The sequence below is a fragment of the Stenella coeruleoalba genome (assembly GCF_951394435.1).
Source record: "Stenella coeruleoalba genome assembly, chromosome: 10".
Taxonomy (NCBI): Eukaryota; Metazoa; Chordata; class Mammalia; order Artiodactyla; family Delphinidae; genus Stenella; species Stenella coeruleoalba.
Window position 1 is genome coordinate 68,270,541 of NC_137156.1, and position 17,894 is coordinate 68,288,434.

General features: G+C 57.4%; 1 protein-coding gene across 4 annotated transcripts in view; it reads left to right on the forward strand.

Moving 5' to 3' along the window:
• Positions 1–15,067, forward strand: part of TEX264 (testis expressed 264, ER-phagy receptor) — a 29,513-nt gene extending 14,446 nt beyond the window's left edge. For 3 of the 4 annotated variants that reach the window (XM_079934386.1, XM_079934385.1, XM_079934387.1), the window contains exons 5-6: positions 10,521–10,689; positions 14,372–15,058. In XM_079934386.1, the coding sequence (XP_079790512.1) occupies positions 10,521–10,689; positions 14,372–14,664 (462 nt within the window). In that variant the 3' untranslated portion in view covers positions 14,665–15,058. Of the gene's footprint in view, positions 1–10,520; positions 10,690–14,371 lie in introns of all 4 variants that reach the window. The other variant, XM_079934388.1, reaches the window with a different exon arrangement.
• Positions 15,068–17,894: the final 2,827 nt, after the last annotated feature.

The window sequence follows — 17,894 nt, forward strand, 5'->3', positions numbered from 1 at the left end:
TTTTGACGTCACCTCTTTGATGAAAGCCCTTCCTCCTACCTCCTCCTCCCGTGGGAGCCTGTCAGCTGTGCTCTGGGCTTGATTTTCTTGGGGTTGGGGCTGCAGCAGGGGGCGTACCATCCTCTCTCCTGCCTGTGATGAGGAAGCCTGACAGGTGCGGGGCAATGCAAGGGGCTTCTCAGGGATGTCTGCGAGGCGTGCTGTGTGGGCCTGACCACCAGCTGGGAGAGTGAGACAGATGCCGGGCTGCCCTCAGTGGAGGCACGGCCCAGGTGCTCTGCTGGTTTTGGGGGTGAGGAACAAACCCAGGTGAAAGACGAGGAAGGGGCCGGTTCTCTTTGTTGGTCTCAGCCTGCAGTGGACAGGGGGTGGCCCTGTGCCTCTCTTGGCCTAGGTGACAGAGAGAAGAGAATGTAAGGCTCGCTCTTACACCTGCCCTCTTCCCCACTGCCCTGAGACCAGAGAAAAGAGGCTGCTAATGAGACTCTGAGCGCTTCTGACTGTCCCAACCCTGACAGCTGGCTGCCTTTAACCATGTGTGCGTGCGTGTATGTACATGTTACGTACATGTGCGCGTGTCTTTTTTCTCCACCCCACTGGCTTCTCTCTGGATCTGAGGCTGGGTCTGCTGTGGAGTTGCTTCAGATGCAGTGACAGCAGCCCGTCGGCTTTCTATTTCAGGAGTGGTGAGGGCGGCAGTAGCCAAGAGGAGGGGAGGGAGGGCTTGGCAGGCTCACATGCTTCCCCAGAGGCTGGGGCGAGGGGTGGAGGTGAATGATCTCAGAGCTTTGGATGAGGGAGGTGGAGAGCAGCTGCTGTTCCGGCAGTGGCAGATGTCTGAGCCTGGGACAGGATTGGTCTCATGGGACAGCAAGGTCCTGGGGGTTCTCTGTGAGGAACCCAAAGACAAGCATTTGTCAGGGCTCTTGTGGGGATTCTGGAAGGATGGCTGGATCCCAGCTTTGTGGTCTGTGTGGCAGCCCCTGGCTCTCTGGCCGGGCTTCCCCAGCTTGGCAGCCTGGCAAGCTCTAGGGGCTGGAAGTCTGCCTTTCTCCACGTAAACCACTGGGGGCCCCAGGCCAGGCACTCTGGGACAGCATGTGTGTGAGGGGTCCCTGGGTTCTGTGTGACTATTTGTCTATGTGGAAGATGCCCCAGCTTTGTCAGGCCGCTCCACCAGGGTCCAAGGAGTTAGCCTCCAGGGCAAGAGGAGACCACTCCCTGATCCCCAGGAAGGGGGTTCTTCTGGCAGCTGAAGGAGGGAACTGAGCTTCCTTGAAATTGCAATGCCACAGAGGAGGTGGGGACCAGATATCAACCCAGAACAATAGGCAAAGGCCTCAAAATTCACCACAAGGTGAGACCAGTCTTAATGAGCGTCCAGGGAAGGCTTGGGGCACATGGAGCAGACCAGAGATGAGTGCGAGGCCTGGGGTCCCACGTATGGGATTGTGTGTGAGTTCCCTGAGCTCGGTACTTGGCTCATATCTGCAGTTGGTGAGGAGATCACTAAGAGTGTTAGACTGGCCAGCCAAGACCCCCGTGCCTGACTTCCTTTCAACAGGATCTATGATCTTTTCCATAAACCCCCTTCCCCAGGGTCTCTGCTTTCCCCAGGTTTTCAAGGGAGGTCTCCTTGTGATGTTTGGGCATCTCCTAAGTTTAGGGAGGGCATTGTCTGTGTGGAGGCTGGTTGGCTGGGTAAATGCAGGCAGGCCCTGGAGGTCAGATAGTGGCTCTTTCTCCATAGAATTGGAGATGTGTGGTAGGCAGAGCAGGTATAGTGAGCCAGTGGGGGAACCTTGGTGGTAGAGTTCGGGGATAGCTGGGTTGATGGGGCTGTTCTACCAGGGACAGCTGTGAGCAGGGACCCCAGACCTTAGTTCTTAGACTGCTCTGGGGGCCAGAGCCTAGGGGCTGTGCTAAGGTACCCCTGTGGCTGGCAGCCAGTGATAGGGGGCTGCACTCAGACCTTTACTTGCCTCAGCTGGAGTAGCTCTGCCTCTGGGTTTTACACATCAGATGACCTCCTGAGCTTTTGTTTGGAGGAGGATGTTTGAGACTTAACTGGTTTGAAAACCTCTGTCCTAAGAGGGGGACACCATTGGGCAGATGCCTCTTCCACCCCTGGCCAACTGCATGTCTGTTCTAGATCCTGAGGACGCCGTGGCAGTTGCAGTGTGAGTGGAGCTGGGAGGTGCCAGGGCTCATCCCTTGTGCAGGCAGGGGCAGGAGGGGTTCCCAGAAGAGGCACTTTCTGGGGGAGCTGGAAGCTGGACCTGGAGGAAGCCCTGGGGAGTGTCACGGTGGAGATTTCCCTGGAGTGGATGTGACTGAATTCCTGAGTGGTGGGTGATAGGCTGGCAGTGTCAAGGGACAACCAGCTGGAAACTAAGGAGCGGGGGACTCAGCTGCCTCAGCAGGGTGGCTACAGAAGTGGGTCATCCTGTTGAGCGTGAGCAGGGAGGAAGCTCCCAGCAGCATGGTCAGAGTCTGGGTCCTGCCCAGTGGCTCACAATCTCCTGTGTTTGTTTTCCCTCAGACTGTCTGGGTGACTTTGAGGCAGTCAGTGATGGGGGTGGTTTGAGTCCACACTGAGGCCAAAACACCAGTAGGGAGCAGGATGGTCCTGGCAGTGGGAATCCAGGTAAGGAAGCCCCCATAGAATATGAAATTTGGGGTCGTCTCTTTCCCTGCCCATCACCTTTGCTGAGCTAATTTGGGAGAGTTCCCGAGCTTTATTTTTAATAAGGAAGGCCTTCCTGGTATCTCAGCTCAGTCACTTACTCTGCACTTATTTACTGGGTCCTCTTTTGTGTGGCATTGTTTGGGGCATGGAGGAATGAGCTAGGAGGCAGGCATAGGGTCCTAATCAAAGCCAGCATCCCCATTGTTTTACCAGTAATGACAGTGAGACCTAGGGAGGGGAGGTTACCCAAGGTCAGGAGTTGAAGCAGTGGCCAAGTCCAGACTGGATCCCCTGGGCAGAGAATCACTGATGGCTACATGCCTTTTGCCACTCTGCTCTGTCCATGATTGGGGCTGGGGCCAAGAGGCTGAGGACTGTCATGAGCTTGGGATGCACTGGGAGTGGTACCCAGAGTGGGTCTGGGATAATAGCAGCACTGTGGCCTAACACCCACTTGACCCTCTGTCTCCAGCCCTGGTGGGCAGAGTCATAGGCTGAGGCTGTCGATTTGGGAGCCTGCTGGGGGAGCCAGAAGCAAAAGGCAGGAAGAGCCTGGCTGCCCATTTGCCCAGCAGGGACTCATTAAGGGTTACCTTGGCAGCTGTTCTGGGCACAGGAAGCAGCTGCTGCAGGTGCCTTATTGGTCCTCATGTCCTTACCCTCAGTGAGGTGGAGATGGCTCCAGGGCTAGCTTACCTGCCAGGGCTGCGACCTGCTAATTGGCCTGCCCCAGTTCAGGGAGGAGGGTGTGCTCAGTAGCACCAGGACCTGGGGCTGAATGATAAGCCCCCAGAACTCTTTCCTCCCACCATCTCTCCCAGCCACAGGGCTTAGCCTAGGGGGAGTGGGGTGGGGAGGGGAGAGATGGATTCACTGGGAAAGGCAAAGCAACCTTTGGGGGTGGGGAAATTTGGGCTGAGCCTTGAAGGATGGGTAGTGTTCTCCAGGTAGGAAGGCAGGTCAGGCAGAGCCATTGACGTGGACATGGCCTGTGTATCCATTGTGGATGGAGTACAGGGGAGGAGCAAGAATTTGGGCCCAAGAGATGAGGCTGGGTCCTGCAGGTTTTAGAGAGCCACTAATGGTATGTGATCAGATGAGTGACAGCATCCAGGCTGGCTTTGGAACAGGACTTGAGCACTGGGGGATGGAGAGGAAGAGCCAGAGGCCACAGTCCAACTCTGAAAGAGAGTAACAGAAGTTAGCAGAGAGTAGCAGTGACTCTCCATTCCCAGATTTCCCTGGGCCAGGAGGAGACCCCCCCCATCCCAATTCCACAAACACACACCAAGGCTTGGCTTCCCTGACTCCCCTTAGGAAGTTGCCCCTGGATGTTGAGGTGTGGGGACCCACACAGGAGGCTAAGGCTCTCCCCTCTGCCAGCCTGGGGCCCTGAAACTTGTTCCTCAGCCTCTCAGGCTTCACCCCTCCCCACTCCCCTATCCCAGTAATGAAAGCACAAAGCCAGCCTTTGCTGGGGCGGGCGTGGGAGCCACCACTCTCGAAATACCAGCTCAGATATTGTAGCTTGGCAGCCCTGCAGGACCCTGGGGGCTGAGGCTTGTCTGGATGGTGCTGTGGGCTTGGGCCATCACCAATCCAGAGAGAGCCTTTTTCCCCAGGCAGATGGGCCTTACCAAGGAAGGATTCTTTTGCTCTTTTCCAGAGAGCTTGGGATTTCAGGAACAAGGAAGGAGGAGAGATTCCAAGGAGGGAGATCCCTCCAGAGCAGAAAAACTCTGCCTTTTAGTGGAGCCCTCAGATCGGGAGAGGCTGTCTGTCTGCTTATGCAGACAGGAAACCTAAGGCTCCAGAGGGAAGGTCTTTCCTGAGCAGCAAGTAGAGGTACCAGTCAGAGATGAGAAATTCAGGGCCTTCTCCTCCTCCCTTACCTTCTGTCTTTCTCCCCACCTCTCCGTCCCCACTTGCCCAACTGTCCTTCCCTCTGGCACTTCCTGATTCCTCTGGCTCCCAGGTGCTTGACTTCATGGCTCCATCTGCACCAAGCAGCCTTCCTGCTGCTGGATAATCAATCAGCAACATTTTCGTTGGCTTATAAGCCGAACTGGGCTCAAGGTCCTTGACTGCACAGATGCTGCAGACTAAGCGGCAGGATCTCGGAGAGGGATGGGCTATGGAGCCTGCCATGGCAGCAGCGTCGTCTGGGAGGCTGTGGCTCCCCTTCATTTGGAAGGGAGAGTGTTAGGATCCCAGGTCTGAGCCCCTGAGCTCCCCGTGTAGGTACTCACCCCCACACTCCCCAGCCCTCTGCTCTTGCTCCACAAGGGCTCAGAAGGCCAGAGCAGGGCTGAGCTGGGATTGAGTATTGGCTATCTGGACCCTGGGGAAAGGCTGGGCATGGCTGCAGATCAGGACCTGCCTGGCCCACCCAGGTATTAGGATGCTTAAGGGCCTGTGCCCCCTGTGCCTGCTTAGAGGGAACTACTCTTGCCTGCTTCTGCCCCAGCCCACGCTGGTCTCCACTGCTGCTGAGGCCCCCCTCTTGGGCTGCCCAGGAAGCCATGGCCTGGGTGAGAAGGAATATGAGCAGAGGTGTAAATTGCATGGCAAGCTGCCGGCTCTGAGGTGAAAATGAAAAGTCTTCAGGCAGCAGCGGCAGCAGGCACAGCAGGCTGGGGTGCCAGGCACAGCGCCCTGCTCTCCCTCACACCTTCCCCCTTCTGCAGTCTTCCCCAGACTCCCACCCAAGCCTTGCTTCTCTGCCATCCCCCCTGCCATTTGGGGTGGGGGTGGGCTCCCAGTTCGGCCCTGGGCTAGACCTGACCCCAAGAGGGCCTTCATCTCTTTCTTCCATTATATCTTCTAACTGGCTGATTAGTGCACAGAAAAATGGGCTGTGCTTTTGTTAATTTTGTGAGCTTAATATTTTTGGTAGCTTCTCCATTGATTCTTTTTGGGTTTTTCAAGTGTACAATCGTCTTTAAGTAATGGGGGTTTTGTTCATATTTTCCAATTCCTCACTTATTTTAAGATCATCTATTCCAATCTCTTTATTTTACAGTTGGGGAGATTGAGACCCAGGGAGGGGTCAATAGCTAGGCCAAGGCTCTGGGCTCCTGCCCGGAGCTCTTTCTGCCACTTCCTTCCCCCTATGTCCCGTCCCTGGCAACCCCATCTCATTCCTTTTCTCCTTTGCCTCTCATTTGCAGAGCTTTGGGCTGTCCTGCTCCAAGGGAGAAGGGTACTCACCATCCCTTCTGCAGGCTCTCCCTTGCTAGCACTGCAGCATCCCCAGAGCTGTCTCCTGCTGTCACTTCCCGCCCCACAGACAGGCTTAGGTTTTGGTCCAGAGGCTGTTGAAAGGCCCATTGGGTATAAGAGGGAGCATGGGAGAGGGAAGTTGACGGAAGTTCCTGGGCAGAGTAATAACAATGTGCCACATTCCAGCAGCAGCCCCCGCTGCGCCTCCCCCATCACTTTGCACATTCGATGCAGACCAGCTGCCTAAGGGGCCTCCAGGGTCTGAGCCCCCACTTGGCAGGGACTGCTATGTGCAGGCGGGTGCACGTCAGTGTCTGTGAAATTAAAAATGAGCATGCCTCACTTCACCCAGTGAAGAGATGCCATCACCTTGGGTGGGATGCAACAGCTGTTTGCTGGCTGTGTGGCTGCCCAGCTCTCCAGCCTGGCGTGGAGGGACAGGTAGGACTGGTCCACTCAGAGTGAACAGGAAGACCCAGGGCCCCTCACTTCAGTGAGACAGGAAGTAGAGGGCTGTGATGGGGTGGAGATTGATAGAGCAGACCTCATCCCTTTCTGGGCCTAGAGCTCATCTAGGAGATGCATGACCCAGACCTTGGCCTGCACCCATTGCCTTGTCCTTTTGAGGATTTGAGACCGCATAGCTCTGAGCAAACCCAGGCTCTGGGCAGCCTGGGAATGGGATCCACCCTGTCTCCCCTGCTGGGTCTGACCTCTTCTGCACGCCACACTCTCCCCACCCCTAGCCCAGGCCAGGGCACAGGTTGATGGTTTGAGAGCAGAACACCAAATGAGAGTAGTTCAAGTCCTCTCTCTTTCTTCCCTCCTCCCCTCTCCTAATTCAGTAAGAACTACCAGGGGTGGCACTGTGGGTCCTGTGGGGAAACCTTGGCTCGGCATATGCCAATCTGGTGCCTTTGCAGGAGCCCTGAGCTGCACCCCACCCAGGACATGAGCTCAGCCTGAGGTGAGGAGGGAGCGTGTGGTGTGTTCCCAAGGTAGACAGGTCAGTGGCACCATGGCAGCCTTTTGTGTGCTGCTCCTTCCCTTGTCTGCCGGCACCCCTGTGGGCGGTGTGAGCACCTGGTGTTGGTGCAGGAGTGGTGGGGGGAGTGCTGGTGGCTGAGGTCTCCTGGAAATCCCTGCATTATGGGTGGTGTACCAAGTCCACCTATTGTTTCTGTTTGTGGAAGCCCCAGGGGGGAGGGAATCCTTGGAGGTGTATCTGAGGGACTGGAACTCTGGAATCCAGTTTCTAGCAGTTCCTAGTGGCACCTTGGCATGATTAGCTGACTTCTTCCTATTAGGCGGGGAGGATTATAGACATCTGCGTCTCTCCCACCTTGGAGCAGGGCTTTGTGATCCCCTTGAGTCTGCATGTGCGAATGAGTTGCCCTGGTTTGTGGCCTCATCAGGTAGCCCGTAGCTTCAGTGGCCAGAGCAGGTTCCCCTGTCCTGGTGATGCTTCCTCAAGCGTCTGGCTGTCTGGTCTGTGGGAGGGGTTGTGCCCAGGGCTGGGAAGACTCCAGGCCCATCCAGTCAGTCCCCTTTCCCCAGCAGTACCGGCCCAGTGTGGCATTGGCCTGGTGTCCTTGGCAGTCAGTTCTCCAAGGGCTCCCTGAGGCTAGCTGAGGGAGAGGCAGCTGGCCTTGCCTTACTTCGATGATTTTCCAATATTTACCAGGTCATCAACACGCTGCCCGGGCCACAGCTCCTGCTGTGCAGAGAGGACCTGAGAGCTGGCCCACGGCTATCCTCTCTTCCCTCAGAGACTGCACCTGGCTGGGAGGGAAAGGGCTTGTTCTCTCTGCCTGATCACTTAGGGACAGGGCATATGGCTAGTCCTGCCCCCACCCTCCATCCCCAGCCCCCTACTGAACTCATTCTTGGTCAGTGGGCAGAGCGTGGAGAGGGATCTCAAGGAGAGGCTACAGGGACACTTATAAGCCCCTCCCCCTATCTATGGACCTGGTTTGGAAGTTTCTGCCTTTGCCTTCTTCCTGCCCCTTCTCTGCCCCTGAGTCTGAATTTTGACAGGATCCAGCATGTGTTAAAATGATTTGGGCTGAGCCGTCAATGAGATTTTAATTAGCTCCATGCCTCTCTCCAGTAGGGAGGGCCAGGGTCCCCCAGGTGGCTTGGGTAGGACTGGGCTGGGCTCGGGTATTAGGCTGCCCCTCCAGGGGCCTGGGGACAGGCTTGGGCAGCTGGCATTCTCTGTGTGGGATGCTGTGAGGAGGGAGGGCTGGGCAGGGAAGGAAGGGCTGGGTAGCCCCAGGCCACAGTTTTCTCTCCCTCCTCTGTCTCCCCTGTTCCTCTGTTCTCCCGGATGGCTTTGAGATGAAGGCGACAGCAAGAATGGAGGATGCAGTTTCCATGGCAACGGGGCTGTCCACAGCCAGGCAACTTCAGAACCGGGCTCTCCGGAGGAGGCAGATGCACAGAGCGGCCACAGAGAGCTGCCTCCCGCCTGCCAATGAGGGGGCTGGCAGAGCAGTTGGCAAGGGTGGCTGCTTGGTGCTACCCACCCTGATGCCTGGCCTCCAGGAGAGGGTGGAAAGGGCACTGCTCCCTCTTATCATCCCTGTTACTTCCAAAAGGAAAGCTAGGCAGGTGGCTTGAGTGTTGGCGAGGGTTGTCCCTGGAATTTCTGGGTGCACACAGGCTCTGATTCCTAGAAGCATCCCCAAAAGCCGACTGTCTTCAGCCCTTGAGAGATGGGCCTCCGGGTAGCTGATCACCTCTCAGCAGCTTCCTTTTGGACCCTTTGAATGCCCAGAGTATGGAATGCTGGTGAAGGCCATGCCCTGATTGGGTTCGGGAGCCCTTTCCCTCTAGCTATCAGGGAATGACCTGGACCTTCTTCAGGGAGCCTCCCTGACCCTGGCCTCGTGACCAGTTCACTGAGTGGGGTTCAGGTTTGGCAGATGCTCGCCCCCAGGTGCTGGCAGTAGCGGAGCCCCAGAGCCTGGTAGCTACTCATTCCTGATGTTGTCTTCTTGTTCACCCTCCTCCTGAAGAACAGGGCTGGGGTGGGTGTGTGGGCAGGTGGAAAAGCAGAGGCAGCCATTGATGTGTTTGGAGATGGGAAGAGCTGGGAGAATGGCCTCATTAGATGGCCAAAAGAGCCACCCATGTTAGCAAAGAAGGTCAGACTCAAACTATTAAAAATAATGACTTTCCTTCACTGCCCCTGGAGGTGTCAGGGCTAGGGTGTCCCACTCTGTTCAAGCTCACAGAGTCTTAGGACGAAAGGCCTTGCCTGGGTCACCCATGGAGTCAGAGGCTGAGCTGCAGCTAGACCTTGGGCCAGGACATCCACCCCCATGTGGCCTCCAGCCGGCTGCTGAGGGCCCTGGCTGGATAAAATAAACCTTCCTTCCCTCTCTCTCCCGGGGGCTCATTTTTCTCTCTCTTCACTTGCTTCAACTGGAGGGGGGTTCCTCAACCCTAAGCGTGGCCAGGCAGGCAGACAAGTGGAGTCCTGGAGTGGCTTCTCCCCACCAGGCAGTAAGTCTCTCATTACCGCTAAGTGGAAGGCTCATTTCAGAGCTCATGGTGAGAGCCGGACGGGTGCTATAAATAGCCGTGTTGTGAAGGTTGGCGGGTGAGCAGTGACAGGGCAGGGTCCTTGCAATCATCTTAGTGGATAATTGTGCTCCATTGCGGGAAGAGGGCAGGCTCAGGAGCAAGATGCACTTGACCCCTGTTCTGGTTTGTCTGCCTGTCTCAGGGCAGCTCTGGCATGTGTCTGTGCCCCTTTCACATACACTGGGGGCTACGGAGCACTGGGCTCTGTGTTCACGCAGAAGGGAGTGGAGTGCCTGTCTACACGTGGGGCCCTATAAGCTGGCACTTCAGCCCACTGGGGAGTTGGGCAGTGTCCAGTATTAGACCTACTTGTCTTGTCTGTTCCTCTAGCCTAGAGTCTGCCACCTCCCCCTTGGCTGAAACTCAGGACCCAGGTCTGAGAAAGGGTGGGAACCAACCACATCTGACAGTCTCGGAGGTTGGAATAGACCTGAACCAGCAGGGGAGTGGGAGTAAGAGAGAGGTTTAGCTGGCCTGGAGCTCCTATTCAGGGTTAGTCAGTAACATGTCTGCAAGGGCAGGGGCAAGAGGCCTGAGAGTCAGGGGCACTGCCTCTCCTGATATTGGTGGGTCAGTCAGCATTGTCCAGGGCAGAGAGGAGGTCAGGGCCATGGGATCCTGAGACGGCAAGTCTGGCAGCTCAGACCTTGGCTTGGCTTGGGTGCCTGGGGTCAAAGACTGTGGGGTCCCTGTCCTAGGGTATTCTGGGGTGCTAAGCTTCATGGCTCTGTGAGACCGGTGCTTTCTGGAACAGCGTTTTGGTCCCAGGATTAGCAGTGCCAGGCTCCTGGGTTCTTTTAGCACCTGTCCTAGGACTCCCAGGTCCTCAGACCACTGCCCCCTGGAGTATGAGGTCCTGCCCTTAGGATGCTGTGTGGGTGCCTTCGGGAGATTGGGGCAGGAAGCGGAGCCAGCCCCCTGGGAGGGAATAAATAATGGACAGTTCCTGGGGCCACTCAGGGACATGTGGGTCAGAGGCCCTGTAGGGCTCATTCCGCCTTTCGCGCTCTCCCACAAGGAGCGGAAGTTGTGTGCCCACCCACGGCTGGAGATCTACCAGCAAGACCAGATCTATTTCATGTGCCCACTGGCACGGCAGGGAGACTTCTATGTGCCTGAGGTGAAGGAGACAGAGCGGAAATTCCGGGGCCCTGCAGAGGCCATTGATGCCCACGTGGATGGCACAGGTACGGGGCAGGGGTGTTGCGGGGGGAAGAGAGTGGGGCCTCCTCCTTGGCTGGGTCGCACTGTGGGTGTCCAGGCGAAGCTTCACAGAGGTGGAAGAAGGGACCCGTCTACCCACGTGCAGAGTTACTTGTTCTTAGACACGCAGATCCATGTAGGTGTGGCTTCACACGTTACCCTTGGCAATGCAGATACAAAGACCCTGCCTGGATTCCCTTCAGATGCAGCAGGAGTACCCTTGGAAACACAGATCACAGACAGCTGGATGCTCATGGGAGGGGGCTGAGGCTGCTCAGGAAAGGCATCACTTGGGTGGGCTCGTCAGGAAGTGAGATTGGCTCTGGATATGGAAGGTAAGGAGAGGAACAAGGTGTCCCCCAATATGGGGCCCCACCCAGAGCCAGCTGCTTTCTTCCTTCCGAAGAGGAACAGGGGGACTTCCCTGGTGGCCCAGTGGTTAAGAATCCACCTGCCAATACAGGGGACACGGGTTCGAGCCCTGGTCCGGGAAGATCCTACATGCCGCGGAACAACTAAGCCCGTGCGCCACAACTACTGAGCCTGCGCTCTAGAGCCCACGAGCCACAACTACTGAAGGCCATGTGCCTAGAGCCCATGCTCCACAACAAGAGAAGCCACTGCAATGAGAAACCTGTGCACCACAACGAAGAGCAGCCCCTGCTCTCCACAACTAGAGAAAGCCCACGTGCAGCAGCTAAGACCCGATGCAGCCAAGAATAAATAAATCAATGAAACAGTCAAAGAGGAACCAGAGAGCATGCAGAGGGGAGCCAGGAGATCAGCACCCTGCCCCTTCCATCAGAGCCAGCCTTCCTACCCCAGGTCCAGGCCAGTAGGTTGCTTGCCTGCTCTCAGCCCACCCCCTTTCGTGACCTCTTGTAACCCTGAGCTGTCCCCAGGTGCGAGGGGACCTGCTGGTAACATCCCAAGTGGTCTTAGAGGGTCTAAGGCTTGGCCATGCTGGTGGAGCCTCATGTGACTCTGGAGGTCCATGACCTGTGGCAGTGGTACAGGGCTGGGAGGAGAGTGACTGTCCCTCTTCACCTCCTGCTTTAGGAGACTCTCTCTGTCCATCCAATCTTCAACAGCCAAGGTCACCCTGAGAGACATGTGTTGGCGGGGGCAGGGGGTGGGTACTGGGAGGCAGCCTTCACTCCCTAGGGGCCATGTCCAACACAGTTAACTTCATCTGCCACTTAATTACTTCCATGGGGCACTGCTTCCACCGGCCTGGTAGTGCCTGGCAGACACTCTTCAGTGCCCCTACTGTGGGCACAGGACATACTACAAGGTCAGCAGGCCAAGGCAGTCCCCAGGGCAGGAGGGGAGCACCTTGACCTTCTTTCAACCTCCCTCAGCTACCTGCACCCCTTTTCTTTTCCCCCCCACCCAGCTCCTCTTTCAAACACCGCCTGCCAGGGTGTTGAAGGACTGCTTGGCACCCACTACAGCTGGCTGCAACCTAGCTCCCACGCCCCCGGCTCCTTGGCCTGTCCTACCCACCAGCCTGCCCACCCATTCCCTGGAGTGGGGACAAGGGGTCTGCTCTCCTCTGATAGGGTCTGCCCTGGCACCTGGGGCGGACTCTGGGTGTCTGCTTGCCAGGTACATGCCACTTGCGCAGCAGCGTGTGGTGGATGCCTGTCTGCCCAAGGCTTGGCCTGTCCCTGTCTGCCTCCCTGCTGTGGCCCCCGCTTGAGCTGGGAGGTGAAAGGGGGGTGATTAGCTGCCTTGCACCTGTTATTACATTGATGTATTATTTAGCTCCAGAGAGGCAATGAATATTTGATCTTCTTGCACTGGCTGTGGGCAGTGGAGGAGAGAGGGACTGGGGTGAGGTGGCAGCTTCATTCTCTGCTTCAGCAGCCTTTGGGATTTAGGTGCTACCCTGCCTTGCCTGGCCTCTTCTGCCCTGGGACACAGACCCAGGACTCTGGACTTCCTCCTGTGCAGACCTTGATGGAGCTGGAGGGTTGCCACTTCCCTGCCTTGGACTCCTTTGCCAGAAGTGTCCACATGTGCCCAGAGGCTGTCCTCATCCCAGCATGCTGGTCCCTGGCCTGAAGGGGCACCCCTGGGCTCCTTCCTCTGATCATTCCTAGCCTAGGAACTGGGAGAGGGAGGAGGCAGCTAGCTGGCAAGCAGGCAGGTTCCCATACCTGGGTCCCGAGAGAGCCATTGGGTGGGTGGGTGGATTGAACTTAATGGGGCCAGGGAGAAATTATCCCCCTCCTCTGCTCCTTTCAGGCCTGCAGCCTCTGGGGCACCAGTTATTATTTAAGGCAAGAAAGAGGGGCTGGAGTCCTGCCCCAGGGTCAGAGGGAACCACCTATAATTCAGGGAGTAGTCCTGGCTCACTCTTGAATACCTCCACTCTGGGAGCCATGACTGAGGCCCCAGCAAGAAGAGGGCCCTGGGCCAGCAACCTGGCACTTACAGGGCTCATCTCACCTCTGTCAGTAGGTCCCAGAGGTCATCTTGGGGCCGAGGAGGCTGAGGGAGCAGATCCCACCCCACCCCACCCCTCACCCTGGGCTCCAGCTGAGGTTCAGTGAAAGTTCCAGGCCAAGTCCCAAACGCCAAGCAGTCCCCAGCTGTGCCGGGCTCGGGGCTCAATCACCATGGAGACAGGATCTGAGGAAGCTGGCCCACCCGTCACTTTCTGTGATGTTTGATAGCTGCCCCCTTCCCTCTCACACAGGAAGGGAAGCATATCCGCCTTTTCTCAATCTGGATTCCTACGCACAGTAGGCCTGAGTTCTTTGCTCCTCCTTGCCACCCCCAACTGCTGTCAGTGCCTCTGACCTGAGGAGGTGAATTGAGGGGCTGCTCCTGAGCAGGGCAGATGAACCTGCCCTGGAGGACGTGTTGGGGGTGGGAGGAGCAGGCTGGGAGACATCTCAGGGCACTCCAGCCACTTGCAGAGTTCTCCCATGGTCCCTTCTGCTGCTTTGTGGCTCAGGAGCCACTAGTGGTTGGGGATGGGTAAGGACTTCTCTGGGGTGACCCAGGCATAGAAGAAGAAAGTCCTTAAAATGCTTCGTCCCAACATCCTCCTCCCGTGTAATTGGTCGAGGATTTCTCAGGACTTCTCCATCCCACTCCTGCCCCAGCCTCCTCCTCAAACTGAGGCTCAGTGTGGGCCAGAGGCAGGGATATGGCTGCCCCTTGGGGAGCCCTGCATGGGGGAGGGACACAGGAGAGCAGGCCTCCTGGTCCATTCTCCTGTCCTCAGGCCTTATGGGCAGTGTTCTGGCCTTGGAGAAACCTCTCTCCAAGCCTGAAATAGGGGGTGGAGGAGGGGACACTACTTAAATCTCTGTCCTACCCTCAGCTTCTCAGGTTGGGGCTGAATGGTCCTTAATGGACTGTTGGGGGCTGGGGGGCAGCAGGCTTTGTGGGAGTGCAGGGAGCTGAGGCTAATTCAGGGTAGGGAGAGGAGTATACAGCAGGCTGTCCTCCCTCACTCCCTCCCTGTTCTGTCCCTCTGCCCTGCCAAGACAGGGCAGAGGGCAGCTGGAATGAGCCTCTTGAGCCGGGGCAGCTTTATTATTCATGAGCACACTGTGTATGCTGAGTTGCTGGGCTGGTGGGAGAGCCTCAGTCCTCTCCCTGGAGGAGGGGGTGGGGGCCCTAGCTAACCTGTGCTCCCTCTTCCTTCAGGAACTGACACGATGAGTGACACAAGTTCTGTAAGCCTGGAGGTGGGTCCTGGCAGCCGGGAGACTTCAGCTGCCACACTGTCCCCTGGGGTGAGCAGCCGTGGCTGGGATGATGGTGACACCCGCAGTGAGCACAGCTACAGCGAGTCGGGTGCCAGCGGCTCCTCCTTTGAGGAGCTGGACCTGGAGGGCGAGGGACCCCTTGGGGAGGCAAGGGTCGGCCCTGAGGCTGAACCCCTTGGGGTTGCCAAGTGGCCCCGGGAGCCCAGTACCCCTGAGAAGGGCGAGGAGTAACCCACAGCCTGCACCTTCCTGTGGTGCAGTTGCTAAGGAACTGAGCAGCCTCTTCAGTCCTCTTCTTCCTCCACCTCCCAGGCTCAGGCTGGGGCCAGGGGTCTCAAGCAGACCTGACTTCTACTGCCCTGGGCCTCTGGCTAAGCCTTCTCCTCACTGCCCTCTCAGCTCCCAGAGCCAAAGGAGCCGGGACTGTTGGCACCGAGCCCCTGCGGCTGCCACCCCTGTTACATCTTTTTTTCAGATTCACATTGGAGCTTCCAGGACCCAGAATAAAGCAAATGCTTTTCTTTGTTTTACCTGGATTTGTACTGTGCATTTGTTTGTTCCACAATGGTTCTGGTTCTTGGGGACCGCAGAGTGGGCAGGAGCACCCCCAACCTGAGGAGAGGAAAGAACTTGGCCAGGTACCCTGGGGGGGCGGGTAGAGGGAATTGGAGGCCTTTCACTCCCTGTTCTTTGGCCCCACTTGACAGCTGCCCCTCCATTGCAGCAGCCCCAGAGGCTCCCCCAGGCTGCTGGAGAGCAGGCAGATCAGGACAAGGGGTGTGAAAGCTGAGCATGGGGTGCCCTCTGGGGCTCAGGAGTGGGGAGCTCACAGCCTGCCTCAGTCTGCTTCCAAGGGATGCCTTTGTGTCTGTGGCTAGAGTGTGCCTGTGCTGACACTGTTATCTGTCCAGCCGGTGAGGACATCCCTGCTGTGCCTGCCAGTGGCTGTGTATCTGCGTGTGTGCATGCGAACACACGCATGCCTTTGGTCTTTTATGTGGTGGCTGTACCTTGTGTGGATGGCTATGTGACTCTGTGCACATGTTGCTGTGCTTAGTGTCTAACTTTGGTTGAATTATAGGGGTGTGAGGCTGGCTATCTGGGAGCGTCACTCGGGGGTTTGTCCATATACAGCTGTCTGTGTGTAGTTATGTGTCTGTGTACAACTATGTTTGGCAGGGTGTGTTCATGTGTAAAGCTGTGTGTTTTTCTGTGTCCATATGTAAAGCTATAGGTCTTTGCAGCTGTGTGTCCATGAGTATAGCTATATATGTGTGGACATGTTCACCTGTACAGCTACGTATATGTGTTCATGTGTACAGCTGTGTGTCCACATGTAGAGCTATGAATTACGGCTGTGTCTGTGTATACAGCTGTGTGTGCAGTTGTGTGTTTATGTGTACTGCTATGTGTGTGGCTGTGTCCACATGTACAGCTCTGCAGGTAAGGCTGGGTGTGTGTTTGTGCATAGCTGGGTGTGTAACTGCATGTCCATGTGCTGTCGCGGGACTGTGCAGCTCACTTGCTGCGGGCCATATAATGGCCACTTGGGCTTGTGCTGTGTTTATAAAGCCCCATGTCTTTTGTGAGGCTGCCTTGGTGAGTGGGCTGGGACTGCTGTGCAGCTCCTCTCACCTCAGAACCCTGCTACTGTCAGCCCCCCTGCTCCAGGGGCCCAGGCCATCACTCACCTACCCCAGGGAGCAGTTGCTCTGAGACAGCGGAGAGGGTGGGAACAGCAGGAGCTGGCAGACAGCATGTCTGTCTCTCCAGCCTTGTCTGACAGCTCTGTACCCTCATCCTGCTGCCACCTTGCCTCATATTAGCGATGGAGTTTGTTTGGGTTTGATGTCTTAGTCTGTTGTACAGCTGTGCTCTTTCCAGAGCAGTGGAGCGTCCAGTTTCTGTGTCCAGGGAAAACACCTGTCCTTCCTTGGTGACAACCCCCTGCCCCCCAACCCCCAACGCCAAGCCCATATGTAGGTGTGTGTACCAGAGGGACCAGGGATTAGCATGTGCTCATTGGCATGCATCTCAGCTAGCCTTACCTCTACTGACACCTGTGGAAGAAAGGGCAGCACCAGGGGAACGTGTATAGATGCTGTGCCCCTTAGTACATGTTAGTGCGTGCGTTATGGCTCTGGGGCTAAATCTGGGTGCAGCCGCCCTCTCCAAATCCCTCAGTACAGTGTGGCGATGCAGATTATCCACCACCCCTACCCAGGGGTATCCTTCCGCACTCTGCTGCAGGAGGGGAGAAGACTCAAGAACATCTCAGAGCTGTCCTCCCTCTGCTCGGGCTCCAGCTCCTGCTCCCTCCTATGCAGCAGCCAGTTTCAGGAGCCTCTTCCCCAGCCCCCTCCCTCCCAGATCCCCCTGTCAGCCCCAGCCTGTCCCTCAGGGTTGACCCTGAGTCCCTGGTCCTGCAACCCCACCCCCCACCCCAGATTGGTATCTCTTTGCCATTAATGCCCTTTGCACAAGAGAGTGGAGATTGGTGGAGGGGTGGGGGGGAGGTCAGGGCTGGATGTGTGTGGGGTGTACTGGTTTTAAAGGTCATCTGCAGGAAGGAAGAGAATGTCCCATCCTCCTCTGATCCTCACCCCCCCCCACTCCATCTCTTCCTTCTAGTGACTCAGGCCCCAGCTCGCACTTGGGGCTGAAGACACATTCCCCCACCCCAGGCCTGGCGTGTGGATGGAACTGCAGTTCATGGATACGGAGAATCAGTGTGAGGACAGGGATGCAGCAGGCTAAGCGCTCCACCTATCTCCTACGTGCCTCTTTACCTATCTCCCAGTGGACCCCACTACCCTAGGGCCAGCCCTCCCGCTCTCGCAGATGGGAACCCATAGCACTGTGCGCACCTCCCGGGGCTCAGTGACCTTCCCAGCCCAGTGCCTCATGCCCGCTGCTCTCTGGGACGCAGTCTGACTTGGGGTGGAGGGGGCCAAGAGGCAACTGCTCCAGCACAGGGTGGGAGAGCCCGAGGATTCAGCACCACGCGGCGGACAGCGCCGGGCCGGTGCGCCTGAAGAGGGGAGCGTTGGAGGAGTCTGGGGGGAGGCGGAGGCCCGGTTGGCCGCGGGAGATCTGGAATGGAGGAGGGGCTGAGGGCGGGCCGGGGCCGGGGGCGGGGCGGGCCGCGATTGAAAGCTGCAGGTTGAGCGGGCGGGCGGAGAGCGCAGAGCTGCCGAGCCAGCGAGCGAGCGAGCGAGCGCTCTAGCGGGAGCTGGAACTCCGCGCCCCCGGCTCCTCTCCGTTTTTCTCCGCGCCAGAGCCGGGCGCGCAAGGTAGGGTAAGCCTGGTGGTGCCGCGGCCGCCACCGACCTTATCGATCCTGACCCCACGTCCTGGGGTCCCACGGGCCCTCGAGTTCTGGGGCTCCTGGGGCTGAGACTGGCCAGGGCGTCCAGACAACGCTTGCCAGGAGCTCCGGGAAGCGGGAAGACAGCCCTAGA